At 46.6% G+C, this 18,643-nt stretch overlaps 1 protein-coding gene across 2 annotated transcripts in view; it reads left to right on the top strand.

Annotated features, from left to right (window-relative positions):
* Positions 1-584: 584 nt before the first annotated feature.
* Positions 585-18,643, top strand: part of LOC138947017 (uncharacterized) — a 19,021-nt gene continuing 962 nt past the window's right edge. Inside the window, exons 1-3 of one of the 2 annotated variants that reach the window (XM_070318450.1) lie at positions 585-1,360; positions 16,124-17,117; positions 17,488-18,643. The exon at positions 17,488-18,643 is cut by the window's right edge and continues 962 nt beyond it. In XM_070318450.1, coding sequence (XP_070174551.1) covers positions 16,130-16,672 — 543 coding nt within the window. In that variant the 5' untranslated portion in view covers positions 585-1,360; positions 16,124-16,129 and the 3' untranslated portion in view covers positions 16,673-17,117; positions 17,488-18,643. Of the gene's footprint in view, positions 1,361-14,122; positions 14,308-16,123; positions 17,118-17,487 lie in introns of those variants that run through there. The other variant, XM_070318449.1, reaches the window with a different exon arrangement.

Genomic DNA, 18,643 nt, shown 5'->3' with positions numbered 1-18,643 from the left:
AGACATTCTATGTAAATAGAATGAATTTGGCAGGAAACTGTTGCCCTGGTCCAGTCTAAGAGGTCTACAATTAAGCAGCATTAGAACGGAATAGGTGTGTGTGTGTGTGCCAGTGTTTCGTTTCTTTGTGTGTGTGTGTGTGTGTGTGTGCGTGTGTGTGTTTTGTGTGTGTGTGTTTGGTTTACATCCCCGTTATATAAGGGGGTTTATAGGTTTCACTCTGTCTGGTTTTTTTCTCAGTCATGATTTGGAAAGGTCGCTTGTTGCAGAGTGCTTCTTGAGTAGTCACTGACTGACCTGCCATTGAATGAAGATTGTCGCAGCACTGGCTTGCCCTCTTTCGGTGGAAAATCTGATAAAAACAAGCGCCCACCGGTCAAAGTCTTTGTTAGAACTGAGACATAGTGTGGAGCAAAGCAATTTCAAGAAAGGGCTAATCTGCAGAGATTAAAATTTCCATCAGGAATTTCTGAATGAATAAAATAGTTTCTTCGTCATTGTCCTGGTTTGTAAGCCATTGGTGCTGTTATCAGGAAAATCGGCCTCCCCCCGCCCCCCCCCCCCCCCCCCCCCGAAAAAAAACCCACCAAAAACCAACAACAACAACATGTGACTGATTCTTTTTCACGTTTTGTTACAATGTGTACATCATCCCTGAATCTGCATTCGATTTTCACTTTTCGTTTTCTTTTCTTTTTTTGCCCCCAGTCAGTTTCAGTCCTTCACACAATCACATCAAAAGAAACTTTATGCAGTCGTCCATAACTTGCCGTGGCTCCATTTCCTGCTTTCAAAAAGCCAGTTCTTTCTTTGAGTCTGTCAGTCCCGCCAACGTGTTGCCATGTCTACGAACAACTGTCCAATCGCATCGCGTCTGTAATAGTGTGTCGCTCGGCACAGACGAATATTGATTTTTTTTCCCTCACGCAGCCGGTGAAATAACAGGCAGCGATTCGGCAGCGACGGTCCAGCGCAGCCTCGTTCAGCGCAGGGTTATACAGAAACAAGAACGCTTCCGCGCTTTTCTCTTCCCGCTGTTCAATGATCTGGCATTGAAAAGCTAAATCTCAACCAAGCCCAAAGACTGACTAAGGGAGGGAAGCAGAAATGGTCTTCAGATGCGTGTGTAGTGTGTGTACAAAAACTGTGTTGTCTGCTTCGGTTCCAACAGTGACAGATGAATCTGATGAACAATCGATCTATGAGTGTTCGGACCGCATGTGTGTAAACAACGGAAGGCCAAAACCTTGGCACCAGCAGATTGCTTGGAACGGAAGATGTCTGCTGCAGCAACGATGAGGATTTTCTGCGAGAAGATGGGAGCGTGAGGGTCGCACTGCTGTCACGTTTCACCGCTCTGGTGGGTAAATAATATGTCATTCGTGTTGCAGTCTGTAGACATGTTTGTTCTTTTTGACAACGGGCTATGATATATTCCCACTGTGTTGGATTAATCTGCGATTCACAGTGAAAGTCGCTCTGTAGGTGGGGGTTGGGGGTTTTCGACATTGTATGGGCTGCACAGTTTGACCAGTCAGGTGGGTATATCATCTGTTATCAATGTTGCATTCTCCTTGTTTGTTATTATTGCCATTGAGCTGTGAAATGGTGTCACTCCGGCAGGTAATGATGTGTGATTCATGTTGCAGTCTGTACGTTTTATAGTCTCAACCTTGGGCCGTGAAATTTCACCATCCAGGTAGGTTAATAATCACTGATTCACGTTACCGTCTGTATGTTTGTTGTTGTCGGCACTGGGCAGTGAAATGCACCACCCTGGTAGGTTAATATTCACTGATTCACGTTACAGTCTGTATGTCTGTTATTATCGACACTGGGCGGTGAAATGCACCACCATAGTAGGACCCTGATTCATGTTACAGTCTCCTTGTTTGTTATCGACACTGGGCTGTGATATATAACCCACCCTGGTAGGTTAATAATCCCTGATTCACGTTGCAGTATGTATGTTTGTTATTATCGACATTGGGCTGTGACATTTTACCACCCTGTGTACTAGGGTTAATAATCCCTGATTCTCGTTACAGTCTGTATGTTAGTTATTGACATTGAGCTGTAAAATGTTACCACCCTGGTAGGATATTAATCCCTGATTAATGTTGCAGTCTGTACGTTTGTTATTCTTGACATTGGGCTGTGAAATTATGCCCCTCCGGTATGCAAATAATCTGTGGTTCATCTTGCATTCTGTATGTTAGTTATTGACATCGGGCTGTGAAATTTTACTACCGTGGTAGGTTAATAATCCCTGATTTATGTTGCAGTCTGTATGTTTGTTATTCTTGACATTGGGCTGTGAAATTATGCCCCTCCGGTAAGCAAATAATCTGTGGTTCATCTTGCATTCTGTATGTTAGTTATTGACATCGGGCTGTGAAATGTTACCACTACGGTAGGTTAATCATAATTATGCAATTATGTCGCAGTCCGTGTATATTATGATCGCTGTTGAATTCTTAGCCCTACGTGTGTTATTCTGTGCCAGACCAGGTCCGCGCGTGATACGCATATTATTTTGGTAGGTTAACTTGGCAACGGCTATGTTACAGTTTCAGAATTATGTGTTACTCTTGACAGGAAGGTATGTCGTCTTATTCAACACCAGAATCTCTTCAAAGCTAATCGAACAAATCCTTATACGTGCAAAAGAAGTTGTGTTAATAACATCTCATTGCTCCACGCAAACAAGTACGACTGAGTTTACTGCCAGCATGAAACATGTATGTACAGATAGACAGACGAACAGAGAGAGAGAGAGAGAGAGAGAGAGAGAGAGAGAGAGAGAGAGAGAGACAGACGGACAGAGAGAGAGAGACAGACAGACGGACAGAGAGAGAGAGAGAGACAGACGGACAGAGAAAGAGAGAGACAGACGGACAGAGAGAGAGAGACAGACGGACAGAGAGAGAGAGAGAGATCGAGAGAGACAGACGGACAGAGAGAGAGAGACAGACAGACGGACAGAGAGAGAGAGAGAGAGAGACAGACGGACAGAGAGAGAGACAGACAGACGGACAGAGAGAGAGAGTAGGAGAGAGGGAGATAGAGTGCGAGAGAGAGAGAGAGAGAGAGAGAGAGAGAGAGAGAGATGGGGAGGGGGAGAAAGAAAGTCAGAGAGGGAAGAGAGGGGGGAGGGAGGAAGGAGAGAGAAAGAGAGAGAGAGAGTATGAGAGAGGGAGAAAGAGAGAGAGAGCGAGAGAGAGCGCGGTATGTGCGTGTGTGTGTGGGATGGTGGTGGTGGTGGTGGTATGTGTGTGTATGGATGTGTTTGTGTGTGCGTGCGTGTATTGATTTGTGTAAGTGTGTTTGTGCCTATGTGTGTGTGCGTGCATGCGAGTGTGCGTGCGTGCGTGCGTGGGTGTGTGTGTGAGGGTGTACATTATTATAAGCCAGAATTTGTGTCAGACAAACTAAAATTAATCCCAAAAGGTGCGAATGAAGTGTTGTACGCTGGCTTTGTGGGTGGTAAGTTTCACACTAACAAGAGTCACTTGCTGTATCGATTTCATAAACTCTTGACAGAGAGAGAAACTGGCTTGGAAAGAGCGTGAGTTTGGTGGGGGGGGGGGGGGGGGGGATTGAGAAGTGAGGGCAGATCGGGTAAGTTAATTAGTGAGTGTGTGTGTGTGTGTGTGTGTGTGTGTGTGTGTGTGTGTGTGTGTGTGTGTGTGTGTGTGTGTGTGTGTGTGTGTGTGTGTGTGTGCGTGCGCGCGCGCCTGTCTTGTCTGTCTGTGTATCTGTCTGTTTGTCTGTTTGTCTCTCTGCCTGCCTGTGTCTGTGTGTGCGTGCCTGTGTTGGCCTGTCTTTCTTGACCTGTGTTTGTGTGTGTGTGTGTGTGTGTGTGTGTGTGTGTGTGTGTGTGTGTGTGTGTGTGCGCTAGTGCGCGAGTGAAATTATGAGAGAGATAACGTTTGGGTCTTCTTCTCAGTCGTTCGCTCCTTTTAGACAAACACTTGTGTGGGTCTTCTTTAGGGCCACCAGGTCGCTAAACAGCTTCTACTGCAGGGAGGTCTCGTATGGCCAGGCTGTGCTTCTTTTTACATTTGGTCAAGTTTTGACTAAATGTTTTAACATAGAGGGGGGAATCGAGACGAGGGTCGTGGTGTATGCGTGTCTGTGTGTGTGTCTGTGCGTGTGTGTGTGTAGAGCGATTTAGACTAAACTACTGGACCGATATTCATGAAATTTGACATGAGAGTTCCTGGGAATGATATCCCCGGATGTTTTTTTTATTTTTTCGATAAATACCTTTGATGACGTCATATATGGCTTTTTGTAAAAGTTGAGGCGGCACTGTCACACCCTCATTTTTCAATCAATTTGATTAAAATGTTGGCAAAGCAATCTTCGACGAAGGCAGGACTTTGGTATTGCATTTTAGCGTGGTGGCGTAAAAAATAATTAATGAATTTGGTCATTAAAAATCGGAAACTTGTCATTAAAATTACTTTTTTATTAAACGATCCAAAAACATCCAAATTTCATCTTATTCTTCGTCATTTTTTGATTCCAAAAACATATACATATGTTATATTTAGATTACAAACAAGCTCTGAAAATTAAAAATATGAAAATTATGATCAAAATTAATTTTCCGAAATCGATTTAAAAACAATTTCATCTTATTCCTTATCGGTCCCTGATTCAAAAAACATATAGATAAGATATGTTTGGATTAAAAACAAACTCAGTACGCCAAAAAGAATAGAGATACAGAAAAGCGTGTTATCCTGCTCAGCGCGACCATTACCGCACAATTCTGGCTTGTCGATTTCACTGCCTTTGCCACGAGCGGTGGACTGACGAAACTACGAGTATGCGGTCTTGGTGACAAAATTAAATGCAGTGCGTTCAGTTTCATTCTGTGAGTTCGACAGCTTGACTAAGTGTTATTTCGCCTTACGCGACTTATTTCTTCCTGCAGCGAACGTGTGTGTGTGTGTGTGTGTGTGTGTGTGTTTCAGAGTTGTAGATCTACCGCTATATATGTAGTGGAGGAGTGGAAGGGTAGTAGTAGATACACGAAGCCCAAGTCCAAGCGTCTTGTTTCAACTTTTTATTCAAGAAAACAATGCAAGGAAACGTAGAGGCCGAAGGCGCAACCCGTAAACAGCAAAGCAAGTGTAGTGTCGTGTTCAGCTGCTAGGAGCGAATGCCTGCTCATGCCGGTGTCCGGCCTATACTTATAGCCCCGGCGCGGACTGCACAGAAAGCACCGTCCGCCGAGAATAAAAATCGCCTGAATACGGCCAGAAACACGGAATCTGTGTTTCTTACACTTGCTTTACCCTACGTTATTTAAACAAATACATAACCAATCATAACAAACAATACATCAAATTAAAGCTACGACCTTTAGCTTTCCATTGCAATAGATCACATTTCATAAAAACTTATATTTATTTAGTAGGATGCAAAAACAATGGTCCTAGTGAAGGCACTGAACCAACTTCAGTGCGGAAAATTACAAAACTCTCTAAACTGGAATAATGGACAAACTCATAAATCATACAGATAAAAAGAAGAACCCTAGACAAACATCATGATATGCGTTACTTGGGGGAAAATTATACATTGACTTAGTACGAAGCGGTAAAGTCCGAAAGTAAATGGAATCGGCTAAATTCCTGCGCGAGTACCTGTCTGCATAAATTAGCAATCTTTGCAGAGGAACCAAGCATCACTCATTACAACCAAATCCTTATAAACAAACTAAAATCATATGCAACATAGGTACGGGATATGTAATAGTGATACAAAAATGACAAAACAATGATTGAAAAGACAAAGATGAGTTTGTGAGAATCAATTTCTCTCGACGATACATGAAAACCGGTCAAGGTCAGAGTGACGCTTTGGTCAGTTCGAAGCATTATCGTAAATAACACAATAATATGCAGCCATCCAGCCTAATCAGTGACTTCTATGCAAACCTAAATATAATTAGGACCGTATCAAAGATAAAAGGGACTTTGAAAGATAGAAGTTAGGTAGATATATAAAGAAAGGTATTGTATTAGAATTTGCGCCGGCAAGGTGCGCGCGCATCATCGTATCGTCTGCTATGGGATGGGTTATCCCGTTTGTACTGTACACAAGGCTGTTTCGCTATGCGATGATTAGAGTGTTTAGGGTAGCGAAGTGCACTTTGCTACATCCCCCCCAACTCTTTTACATATCAGCGGCCGCGCTGATTTTAAGAAAAACAGGAAAGCCTAAGGGCTGAATTTATCAAACCATCTTAGATTATCCAAAAAGAGAAAAATTGCGAAAACTTTGCCTATGACTTTCACATATGTCACTGAGAAAATCGACAGTTACAAAAACATGTTCTCGTGATCAGTACCAGCTTTGCTAAATCAAAAGTGAGGCCTGCATTTTACAAAGTGTCTCACATATGATCAAAGTACTGCGTCAAAAACATAAAAGTGCAAACAATCAGGAATTTCATGGGAAAACATTGCTACAATTATCAAATTTTCTCCACTGAGAAAAAGTAACACAATGTCAACACTACCATACAAAAATGCAACCTTCATCCCCACCAATCCGTTTAGTTGATAATATAGGATTTCTCTTTCAATGTGTGTTCTTGTATGCACAAGCTCAACACTTCACAAAAACTCTCGCTCACGGCTTTACAGTAAAGGCATCTTACTATATCACCACGTCATGAGTTAGATACGAGTTCATTACCCAATATATATGTGTCAACCAGAATTCCCGTTCATCAATTGTAGGGGTTTCTGCGCCTAAATCGTAAATAGGTAGCTTTACGGGCCAATGGCACTGAGGGCTTAACTTTGGACTTTTAACCGACTACTATTCAGACCTTACTGATCTCCAGAAATAGTATGTGATGAAAACGGGGAAAAAATCGCAACGATACACATGGGTTACGATACACTCGCGAGTTTTATGTGCAAAACATTATTTAGCCCAGTTGAATGCTAGTACTAGTAGAATTGTTCTTTAGCTGAATCAGTCAAATTCAGCCTACCGAGTAAACGATCATTCAAAAAATAAAATCAAGTTAATTGTTACCTTGCATGCAAGCAATTCGTTGTGACCGGCGAGGTGCTGGTACCGGTTGAGCAACAGGTGCAGGAGGAGGCACAGCAACCACAGCCGGACCCGCAAGAGCCGCAGGTCTGGGCCTTGGAAGTGTGATCCAGAGTTCGTCATCACTGTCACTCTCAGAGTCTGTTTCACTCGGCACTGAGGTAGCCGAAGACGGTGTATCTTCGTCTTGATTGTCAAGAGTCTCGGAGGCTGGCAGCAAGTCCTTTCTATTGACCGCTCGCTCCGCGCCACCAGCTAAAGGCGCGACGAGGTAGACGTGCTGATGTTCAGCGACGCGGCAGGTCACCCTGTAGATGTCTGGCTTCCAATAGTCCTGGATTTTGTTGCGCCCCAGGACCCGGTTCCGCAGGTAGACGTGGTCACCAACGTTGAGGCCGTGGTCTGCAGCGCGTCTGTCAGTGAGCGCTGTCCTCTTGACCACCGCCTGTTGAAGGTGGTCAAAGGCCTTCTGATGAGCCTCTGTCAGACGCAGGCGATGTTGCCGCACCCAGTCGATGGTGCCGCTGGCTGCTGGGGCTGGGAAGCCCAACATGTCGTCAACGGGCAGCCTGGGTTGTTGCCCGAAGAGCAGGAAGTGTGGTGCGAAGCCCGTGGACGCATGGGGTGTGTTGTTGTAGGCCTGGACCAGCTCCGGGAGATGAAGGGGCCACCTGGTCTTCTGCTCGTGGTGCAGGGAGCGTAACAGGTTATGCATTGACCTGTTAAACCGTTCGCACTGGCCGTTGCCCTGCGGATGATACGGTGTGGTGCGACTCTTTTTGATGCCGTACATGTCGCAGAGTTCCTTTATGAGTTTGGATTCAAAGTCTCTGCCCTGGTCACTGTGGATTCGCTCCGGAACCCCGAAGCGCTGGAACCAGTTGTTGACCAGGACTTTCGCCACCGTCGCAGCTTCTTGATTCCTGGTGGGAATCGCCTGTGTGAACTTGCTGAAGACATCAGTGAGGACGAGGACGTTCTCGCGGTTGTCGCTGGCAATTTCTAGCTTGGTGAAGTCCACGGCGAGGACCTGAAGAGGGCGGCTGGCCAGCAGAGGCGTAGAAGTGGTGTGGGTCGTCGAGGGGAGACGACCCATACAGCAGCGCTGACAGTTGTCGAGGTACTGCTTCACCTGGCTGTACATTGCTGGCCAGTAGACCCGGGACCGAAGAAGTTGCATGGTTCTGTCGTAGCCCTGATGACCCATGTTGTCGTGTAGCATGGCTAGGACATCTGGACGGAGCGTTGACGGCAAGACGAGCTGGAACTGGGGCCCGTGGATGGAGTCAGTTACCTTTCTATAGAGGACGCCATCTCTCAGATAGAGACGGTCGTGCTGTTGTACAAGACTGCGCAGCTGACGGTCTTGGCCTGTGGCAGGTTTGGTGGGCCAGGTCGTTAAAACAGGCCCGATGGTGGTGTCTTCCCTCTGAAGCCGTTGTAGTTCTGTGGACGACAGCCGAGGGAAGATTGTCTCAGGCTCTGCTTTTGTGTCTGGATGATGGAAGGCGGGAGCGACGTCTGGGATGGCGGCAGCCTGTCGCTCGCAGCAGATTTGTTGCGCTGCTGCCAATTCAGGGGGGAGGGAGGTGGACGTCGTGGGAGAGGGAAAAGACGGGGGCATCCTGGAGAGGGCGTCAGCGGGGTTTGTTTTCCCTGGCTGGTATTTGATCGTAAAGTTGAACTGAGCCAGTTGGGCTGCCCAGCGCTGCTCCAGAGCTCCGAGGGGGGCCGTTTTGTAGTGGACCAACGGGTTGTTGTCCGTGAGGACGGTAAATGTGGCCCCCAGCAGGTAGTGTCTGAATTTTTCGGAGATTGCCCATTTTATCGCCAGGAATTCCAGCTTCATGCTGCTGTATGCAGCCTGGTTTTTCTCTGTCGGCCGCAATCGTCGACTCGCGTAGGCGATGACTCTGCGTCGTCCTTCCTGTTCTTGGGAGAGGATGGCGCTAAGTCCGTCGTGGCTGGCGTCTGTCTCCAGGATGAAAGGCTGCTTGAAGTCAGCGTAGGCAAGGACTGGGGCCGAGGTCAGGGCTCGCTTCATGGCGTCGAAAGTGGCTTGATGCGTGTCTTGCCAGAGGTGCCTCAGGTCTGTTTTCTTCTTCTTCTTGGTGCCTTTTTCGGCCTCTGCCACCAGGTCGTGCAGAGGACCCGCGAGCTTCGAAAACTTGGCAATGAAGCGCCGGTAATAGCTTGCGAACCCGAGGAAACTGCGGACTTCAGTGGTGGTCGTGGGCGTAGGCCAGTTGACCACGGCGTCGACCTTGCCGGCTTCACAGCTGATGCCCTCTGCCGAAATTGTGTGGCCCAAATAGGTGACCTGGCGGCGAAGGAACTGACACTTGTCTGGACGGATCTTGAGGCCGGTCTTGATAAGACGTTCCAGCAGGCGGTCGAGGTGTTCCAGGTGCTCGTCAAAGGTCTTTGAGTAGACGAGGAGGTCGTCCAGGTAGACGAGCAAGAACTGGAACAAGAACTCTGACATCGTGGTCTGCATAAGACGCTGGAACGTGGCTGGGGCAGAGATGAGTCCCATGGGCATGCGTGTGTATTCGTAGAGGCCCATGGGGGTGACAAACGCCGTCTTGTGCTGGTCCGCCGGGTCCATCGCAATCTGGTGGTAGCCGCTGGCCAGGTCGAGGGTCGAGAAGTATTGAGACCCCACCAGTGCGTCGAAGGACTCCTGGATTCGTGGCAGCGGGTAGGCGTCGCCGACTGTCTTGGAATTGAGCCGGCGGTAGTCGACGCAGAGGCGGATGGAGCCGTCCTTCTTCCTGACGATGACGATTGGGGCAGCGTAAGGGCTATGGCTCTCTGTGATGATATTGCGGTCGAGCAGCTCCTTCAGATGCTCTTGCACCTCCTTGAAATTGTTTGGGGGAATGCGGCGGTAAGGCTGGGCGACAGGTTTGGAGTCTGTCGTCCTCAATTTGTGGTGGACGGCGTCGCAGTAGCCCAAGTCTGCTGGAGTGGTCTGGAACGCGTCAGCTCGTTTGCTCAGCAGCTCTTCGAGGCGTTGCTTCTGGCTGCTGGTTCCATCGAAGTCTGGCAGATGGAATGGAGCTGGTGCCGGTGTTTTCGTGTCTCCTGAAGACAGGCGCTGCGTGGAGATGACTAGCTCGTTGACTGTAGCGCTGTAGGTGACGTCGGACTGGCTCTCGACTGTGTCAGTGGCGTGCAGTGTGGCGATCGGCGTTCTGGCAGGCAGCGTCTTGTCCTCAGGAGAGAGGTTTGCAATCCTGATGAACCGGCAGGAGGGGTCCCCAGCGACCAAGGTGGGGACAGTCAGCAGACCGCCAGGAAGGGGATGGGAAAGTGGGGAAGCCAACAATTGCCGAGTGTACCTCTGGTTGCTGGTAACCCGGATTGTGGCCATGGAGTAGGCAGGGATTGAGCAGGGAGTGGAAGTCCGAGCTAGACCACGTGTTGAGTTGCGATCTAGTCGAACTTCCCGGACAGCAGCTTGCAGGGAAGGAGGGAGGTTGGACATCTGGGGCAGACAAGTTGAAAGGACGTTCATGCCCACCAAGACCGGCAGTCGCTTCTTGCGGTTCTGCATGAACGGCTCGGTAGGCTCCTTGACGACAAGGACTGGAACATCCTTGCAGAGGTGGCCCAGGATGGAGATGTCGACGACGATGACCCCGGAGTAGGGAACTTCAGCGCCGTTGACAGCTCGAAGGGTGACGTGGCAGGCACTGATGTCGCAGTGGGCGAGATGCTGGGCCACCCATGTGTCGGTGACGGTCGTCACCTCACTGCCTGTGTCGAGTAGAGCTTCGGCCGGGCGTCCGTTGATTGAGATATCGGCAGTTGGACACTGGCCGGTGAGTGATGTCTTCTTCTTCCTACCCCCCGCTGAATGTTTTGTGACAGCGGGGGTTAGAAGTTTCCCTGCTGCTGGTATGACTGCTGCTGGTGCTGTTGTTGCTGAGGTCGGGGCCGATGCCGCTGTTTGTTGTGGTACCGCTGTTTCTGGAAGCAGTCGGATTCCCGGTGGCCGACTCTGCCACACCAGTTGCACTGGGGTTGATGGTTCTGCTGTTGGTGATGGTGGTACGTCGGTGCAGCTGGTGGTGGTTGTGACGCCAGTTGTAGCTTGAGGGACTCTGTCTCCGTGGTGAGGGCAGCGATGCGTGCTTCGAGCCTTGCGATGGAGGGGTCCGGTGCAGCGAAGACTTGTTCAGCTGTTGCTTCAGCAGGGCTATCTTCCCGCATCCATCGCATGGCCTCGCTGGTGACCTCGTCGAAGGTGGCGGCCGGCTTTTCTCGTAGGAAGCGGCACATGTCACGCTTCAGGGATTGTGGGTGGAGTCCTGTGGCGAAGGTCTTGCGCAGCGTATTGGCGTTCAGTGTGTTGGCCTCGGCAGCATTGGTCTTTGCCCACGCAGCGCGTAGGTGGCTGGCGTACTCGCTAACGGACTCGCCGAGACCCTGTTGTCGCCTGTGGAAAGCGGCAGCCAGCGCGACACTATCTCGCTGGTCGCCCCACGTCTGCTCCAAGATGGAGTAAATTTTGGCTGGCGTGTTGACCTCCGCTGCTGGTCGCCTGATGACCTCCTGTCGAGCCCTTCCGTCCAGCGCTCCAAGGATCCATGCCGCTGCAGCAAGTGCAGGGACCGTCTGTAGCTGCAGGATCAGCTTGGCCTCTTGGATAAAAGTCTCGGCGCAGTCGCCCTCGCCGGTGAAACGCCTCAGCTTGCAGAGCCGCAGGTTGGGGGTGTTTGCCTCGTCCGCCATGTTTGCCTGTACTGTCTTCTTTCAGTTGATGCTTCTGTACCCTGCTCGCAGCGCCAAATGTAGTGGAGGAGTGGAAGGGTAGTAGTAGTAGACACACGAAGCCCAAGTCCAAGCGTCTTGTTTCAACTTTTTATTCAAGAAAACAATGCAAGGAAACGTAGAGGCCGAAGGCGAAACCCGTAGACAGCAAAGCAAGTGTAGTGTCGTGTTCAGCTGCTAGGAGCGAATGCATGCTCATGCCGGGGTCCGGCTTATACTTATAGCCCCGGCGCGGACTGCACAGAAAGCACCGTCCGCCGAGAATAAAAATCGCCTGAATACGGCCAGAAACACGGAATCTGTGTTTCTTACACTTGCTTTACCCTACGTTATTTAAACAAATACATAACCAATCATAACAAACAATACATCAAATTAAAGCTACGACCTTTAGCTTTCCATTGCAATAGATCACATTTCATAAAAACTTATATTTATTTAGTAGGATGCAAAAACAATGGTCCTAGTGAAGGCACTGAACCAACTTCAGTGCGGAAAATTACAAAACTCTCTAAACTGGAATAATGGACAAACTCATAAATCATACAGATAAAAAGAAGAACCCTAGACAAACATCATGATATGCGTTACTTGGGGGAAAATTATACATTGACTTAGTACGAAGCGGTAAAGTCCGAAAGTAAATGGAATCGGCTAAATTCCTGCGCGAGTACCTGTCTGCATAAATTAGCAATCTTTGCAGAGGAACCAAGCATCACTCATTACAACCAAATCCTTATAAACAAACTAAAATCATATGCAACATAGGTACGGGATATGTAATAGTGATACAAAAATGACAAAACAATGATTGAAAAGACAAAGATGAGTTTGTGAGAATCAATTTCTCTCGACGATACATGAAAACCGGTCAAGGTCAGAGTGACGCTTTGGTCAGTTCGAAGCATTATCGTAAATAACACAATAATATGCAGCCATCCAGCCTAATCAGTGACTTCTATGCAAACCTAAATATAATTAGGACCGTATCAAAGATAAAAGGGACTTTGAAAGATAGAAGTTAGGTAGATATATAAAGAAAGGTATTGTATTAGAATTTGCGCCGGCAAGGTGCGCGCGCATCATCGTATCGTCTGCTATGGGATGGGTTATCCCGTTTGTACTGTACACAAGGCTGTTTCGCTATGCGATGATTAGAGTGTTTAGGGTAGCGAAGTGCACTTTGCTACATATATAGAAGAATAGCTACTCGCCGTTTCAATATAGACTAGTGCTGACAATACATCGTTTGTCAAAGCAGAACTTCATGAAGGCTTGTTTGTGGCTCATCAGCCAGTCAAAAACGAAAGCCGAAATACAGCTGAAAACACGTGCCTCTTTTTACATTTAGTCAAGTTTTGACTAAATGTTTTAATTACATTTAGTCAAGTTTTGACTAAATGTTTTAACATAGAGGGGGGAATCGAGACGAGGGTCGTGGTGTGTGTGTGTGTGTGTGTGTGTGTGTGTGTGTAGAGCGATTCAAAGTAAACTACTGGACCGATCTTTATGAAACTTTTCATGAGAGTTCCTGGGTATGATATCCCCAGATGTTTATTTTCATTTTTTCGATAAATGTCTTTAATGACGTCATATCCGGCATTTTGTAAAAGTTGAGGCGGCACTGTCACACCCTCATTTTTCAATCAAATTGATCGACATTTTGGCCAAGCAATCTTCGACAAAGGCCGGACTTTGGGATTGCATTTCAGCTTGGAGGCTTAAAAATTAATTAATGACTTTGGTCATTAAAAATCTGAAAATTGTAATTGAAATGTTTTTCTTATAAAACGATCCAAAATTACGTTTATCGTATTCTTTATCATTTTCTGATTTCAAAAACATATAAATATGTTATATTCAAATTACAAACAAGCTCTGAAAATTAAAAATATAAAAATTATGATTAAAATTAAATATCCGAAATCGATATTAAAACAATTTCATCTTATTCCTTGTCCGTTCCTGATTCCAAAAACATATAGATATGATATGTTTGGATTAAAAACATATTCAGAGAGTTAAAAAGAATAGAGATATAGAAAAGCGTGCTAGCCTCCTCAGCGCAACCGCTACCGCGCTTTTCTGGATTGTTAGACGATGCTGCGAGTGTACGGTCTTGCGGAAAAAATGCAATGCGTTCAGTTTCATTCTGTGAGTTCGACTGAGCTTGACTAAATGTTGTATCTTCGCCTTACGCGACTTGTTGTTTCTTGGCTGGCCGAGGCTAGTGCTTTGCTACGTGCATAGAATCTTATAACGTCATCACGAGAGGTTGAATTTACGTCACAGTTCTTGTCCTCATTTGTGATGTTCGATCTTTTCTTCGCTTCGTGTTCAGTTTGTGAAAATTCTTTTGGATTTCATAATATTGAAGGGGAATAATCCACGTGAGCATCTGATCTGTTTCAGTACTTTGGTGACAACATGCTTTTAGATTATGAGGTAAAATTAACCTTTTTATAGCTACCTAGATTTGTTGTTAGTATAAAGCTTCTATTTTGCTAGCCTCGAACGTTCCAGAAATGTAAAAAAAATTCTGGCAAAACAATCACAAATCTGCATGTGTGTGTGTGTGTGTGTATGTGTGTGTGTGTGTGTGTGTGTTTGTGTGTGAGTGTGTGAGTGTCTGTGTGTGTGTGTTTGTCTGTCTTTCTGGCTCTCTGTCTGGTTGTCTAAATGTCTGTTTGTCTGTCTGTCTGTCTGACTGTGTATGCACGGATGGATCAAGGGAGGGGGGGGGGGTACCCGGGGTCAGGAAGCCCCCCTCTCCCCCCCCCTCATTACCTGGTAAATGAACTTGTTTTTATTTTATTTTTATCAAGGACATATCAAAAATACAGCCCCCCCCCCCCCCCCCCCCTACGCCTGACCAGCTCCTTTAGCCTGGACTCATGGAAGCCCCCCCCCCCTCCCTCTCATACACTAGGTCCAGCCCTGCGTGTGTGTGTGTGTGTGTTTTCAAAGAGTGTTTCCATGACGTTAGGCGCTTTGGAAGAAAAGTTGCGAGAGTTCAAATGAGTTCTCACATTCAAACTTTCTGTGGTAAAATATACTTGGGTGGTTTTATTTTAGAAAGCCTCTATCTCTTCTAAAGTTTCTTTGCTGGAGAAGTGTTCTGTTCCATGTGATATATTGATTCGACCAGCATTTACTGTTAAATAAAAATCCTCCAAGAACAGAATTATTTTTGTTTTTAGGCCTACATATTATTTTCTTTGTTGAAATATTGTGATCCTGTGGACTTCTGATACCTCTTTGGGAGAGGTCTGACTGCTTGGCTGATCACGGCGAACGGTAGTTCCCGTGTGCTACTCTCAACAGGAGTCAACAGAAGATCGTTCTCAAACGCTGTGGATTGATTGATTGAGTGATTTGACTGCCTGACTAACTGTCGAGCTGACTGTGTGACTGGTCTTTTAACTGATTTGCGTATGTGTGGTTTGATTGACCGATCGATTGGTTGATCAATACATTGATTGATTCATTGATTTTTTGAATGATTGATTTGACTAACTGACCAGCTGACCCTGTTCTCGACCATTACTGATTCTGTTTTAACCAAAGGGCCCCGTGGCTCATTTCGTTCAGTGCTGGTCTTGTGATCCTCGGGTCACGAGTTCGAATCCGGTCCCTCTTTATGAGCTCACTCAGAGGCAGTATCCTTGTCCAACACCCGTGTCACCACTGTGGCATATAAAAGACCTCGGTCATTCTGCCATAAGTGCAGATGGCTGATACAACCTACCTCACTTGTGTTTCTCATCTAAAGTCGGGGTAAAACCCGGGAACCTGCGACATGGCTGTGCCGTGAGGGCGTAAAACTTAAATCCCCCCCCCCCCCCCCCTCCCTACCGGTAGCCCGAATTCTCGATGTTCGTCTGACTAGTGCATGATTGTTTGGGTGACCAGCAGCTGTATTGACGACTCTGAATGACTGACTCGAGAACTGCACATGACTGACTTACCAAGTGAGTTATTGGCTGACTTGCTGGCTACTGCTGTGTTTCACTAGGTTGTTGACAGCCCGAGTGACTGGCAACCTGGACGGATGCTCCACGTGTCTTATTGGTTTACTAGCTGACTGCTAAAATGCCACACTGTCTGGCATATATTAATAATCTGACTGTGCAACACTGAGACTGTTTTGCGGATCAAAACATCGACTAATTGCTTTATTTCAGTGCTCCTTAACTCATTAGCCGTTTAGAAGTTTAAAGTCTACCTACTTTTTTGCTGACACGTTTCTTTTTCATTGCAGAACCTGATGGGGTGGAAACAGAACAAGATGGCGGCGAAAGGGGAGAGCACAAACAACGACTCCACGCCGTCCACTTACTCACCTTTGACCCGCAAGCCTTCGGGGCACCACTCGGCTCACTACAGCGTGCCGCACGTCGCAGCCTCCTGCTACACGAAATCCACCTCCAAGACTCAGTATGACGCACTTCCGGTGGGAACTCTGGGAACCTACGACCCAGCGGCCGACGAGATCGACTACAGCTTCTACCAGAACGCTCGCCCCAACCGGCGAAGACTTTTGTACTCGCGAGCCCCCGATCCTGACCCAGAAGATGAACGGTTGGGGGACTCTATAGTGTCGACGAATGGAGGAGGAGGTGGCCGACGGAAAAACCGCGGTCGGAAAGACTCGGCCGTGAGGAGTCGGAGCAATTCGGAACTGGCGGACCCAGCCGAGGATAACTTGATTGACGAAGCTGAGTTGTCGACCGAGACTTTGTATGTGATGCTGTTGGTCTTGGCTTCCACTGCCGTCACTATGCTGGCCGCCTATCTGATTTTGTTGTGAAGATTAGCTGATTCTGGGGTGAAGAGGGTCGGATTAATTATTTCATGAAGATTAGCTGCTTCTGTGGTGAAGAGGGTCGGATAATCTCATGAAGATAAGCTGATTCTGTGATGAAGAGGGTTGGATTATCTCATGAAGATTAGCTGATTTTGTGGTGAAGTGGGTCGGATTATCTCATGAAGATAAGCTGATTCTGTGGTGAAGAGGGTTGGATTATTTCATTGGGATTAGTTGATTCCGTGGTGAAGAGGATCAGATTTTGTTGTGACGATTGTTGGATTCCAAGGGAAGGATTCTGAGAATCTCGTGTGAGGATTGCCTGAGTCTATGTCGTCCTCGTCCTGTCGGAGTATCTGATTCTCTCTTGAGAATTACCTGATTCTCCTGTGAAGATTAGCTGATTCTGTGGTGTGGAGATTAGCTGATTCTGTGGTGTGAAGATTAGGCCACAAAAAAAAAATTGTCTGTTTCTGGTAACATGGCTAAAAAAAATAGGGTCGGTAGGTCGGGATTTTTTTATTTTTATTTTTTTAATTTTTTTTTTACCCCAAATGTAGACCAATAAAACTAACTTTAAAAATCGCGCAAAGAGACTGGATTCACTATACATAGAGACAAGACACTCAACACATTTACAAATCGTCAGCGGACTTTCGTTTTCACACGTTTTTGTTGTTCATTTTCTCACCCTGTCCTTTACCACCAAAAAAACCAAAAACATTTTTGAGTTTGGAAAAAAAAAGTTTAGGGTCGGCGCCGAAATTTAGGGTCGGTCGGGTGACCAGAAACAGACAATTTTTTTTTTTTGGCCTTAGCTGATTCTGTGGTGGTATAAGATGTTCCGGTGAAGATTATCTGATTTTCGACCATAATCAAAAAACAAGAAAGGTAGGTTGTTGGAACGTTTGTTATTGACAAAACAATACATTCACAGATATTTCGACCCAACGGTCTTTTAAGTGAACAGACAAACAAATATTCACACAAAACTTTTTTAGTTGTTGATTTGATTTTCGACCGTCAGCAACCTGACTGAGTGTCATATAACTCCTACTAAGATGATCTGATTCTGTGGTGAAATGTGTGAATAGAACCAGATTCCTTTGTAGAGTACCTGATTTCCTGTGGTCACGTTGTTAGCTACGTTTCAGATATTTTCAAGAGGAGAACCTGCCGTCACCATTCTGGGAGAGTATCTACCATCACTGTGTTCCATGCGTATCTGATTTTCTTGTAAGGTGATCAGTTTTTCTTTGTGGAGATCATGTGACTCCCTTTTAAAAAGAATCTGATTCACATGTGAATAGAATCTAATCCGCTTTTGGAAATTATCAGTGTCTGCCGTCAACTCACTGGTTCCGTATTTAATTAGCTCGTGGTTGTTTCTTTAAATATTACCTTGCGAAGAGTGTCCGTGTTGATTGTCAAGAGTAACAGATTTTGTGGTGTAGATGATTTGATTTGAGGAAAATCAGACTCTCCTGTCACATTAGTTGACATACTCTCTTCAGGGCTGGACCAAGTGTATAAGCGGGAGAGCCTTCAAAAAATGAGGCGGGGGTACAGGGACCTGCCGGCCGGGTAATATGGGAAGCAAGCCCCCCCCCCCCCCCCCTCAGATACAGATAGCGTTGAAATTTAACATTTGAAAGGGGTATTTTGGGACTCGCCTTGAGAAAAGATGGTACCTCTTGCTTCCGGAACCCAGGAATACTCACCCTCGGCGTTCAGGCCTGCTCTTGCAAAGATGATTTAGGACTGTTGTGAAGAATAGTGGTTCGGGTTTTGAATGATGTGTTTTGTGTTATGGCTCAAACGATCTGCCTGGGCATTGCATTTACTTCTTTTCTGGCAAATCAGTTTCCATGACAATGCAAGGGTTGGTGATCCGATGGACAGCTGCATTCTGAGTTTGGATAAATGTTCATCTTTGAGATGTTCATAAAAATATTCATATTTGAGATGTTCATT

The sequence above is a fragment of the Littorina saxatilis genome, linkage group LG14, assembly GCF_037325665.1.
Source record: "Littorina saxatilis isolate snail1 linkage group LG14, US_GU_Lsax_2.0, whole genome shotgun sequence".
Taxonomy (NCBI): Eukaryota; Metazoa; Mollusca; class Gastropoda; order Littorinimorpha; family Littorinidae; genus Littorina; species Littorina saxatilis.
Note: the sequence above shows the minus strand (reverse complement) of the source record. Positions and strands in the feature narration are given on the sequence as shown.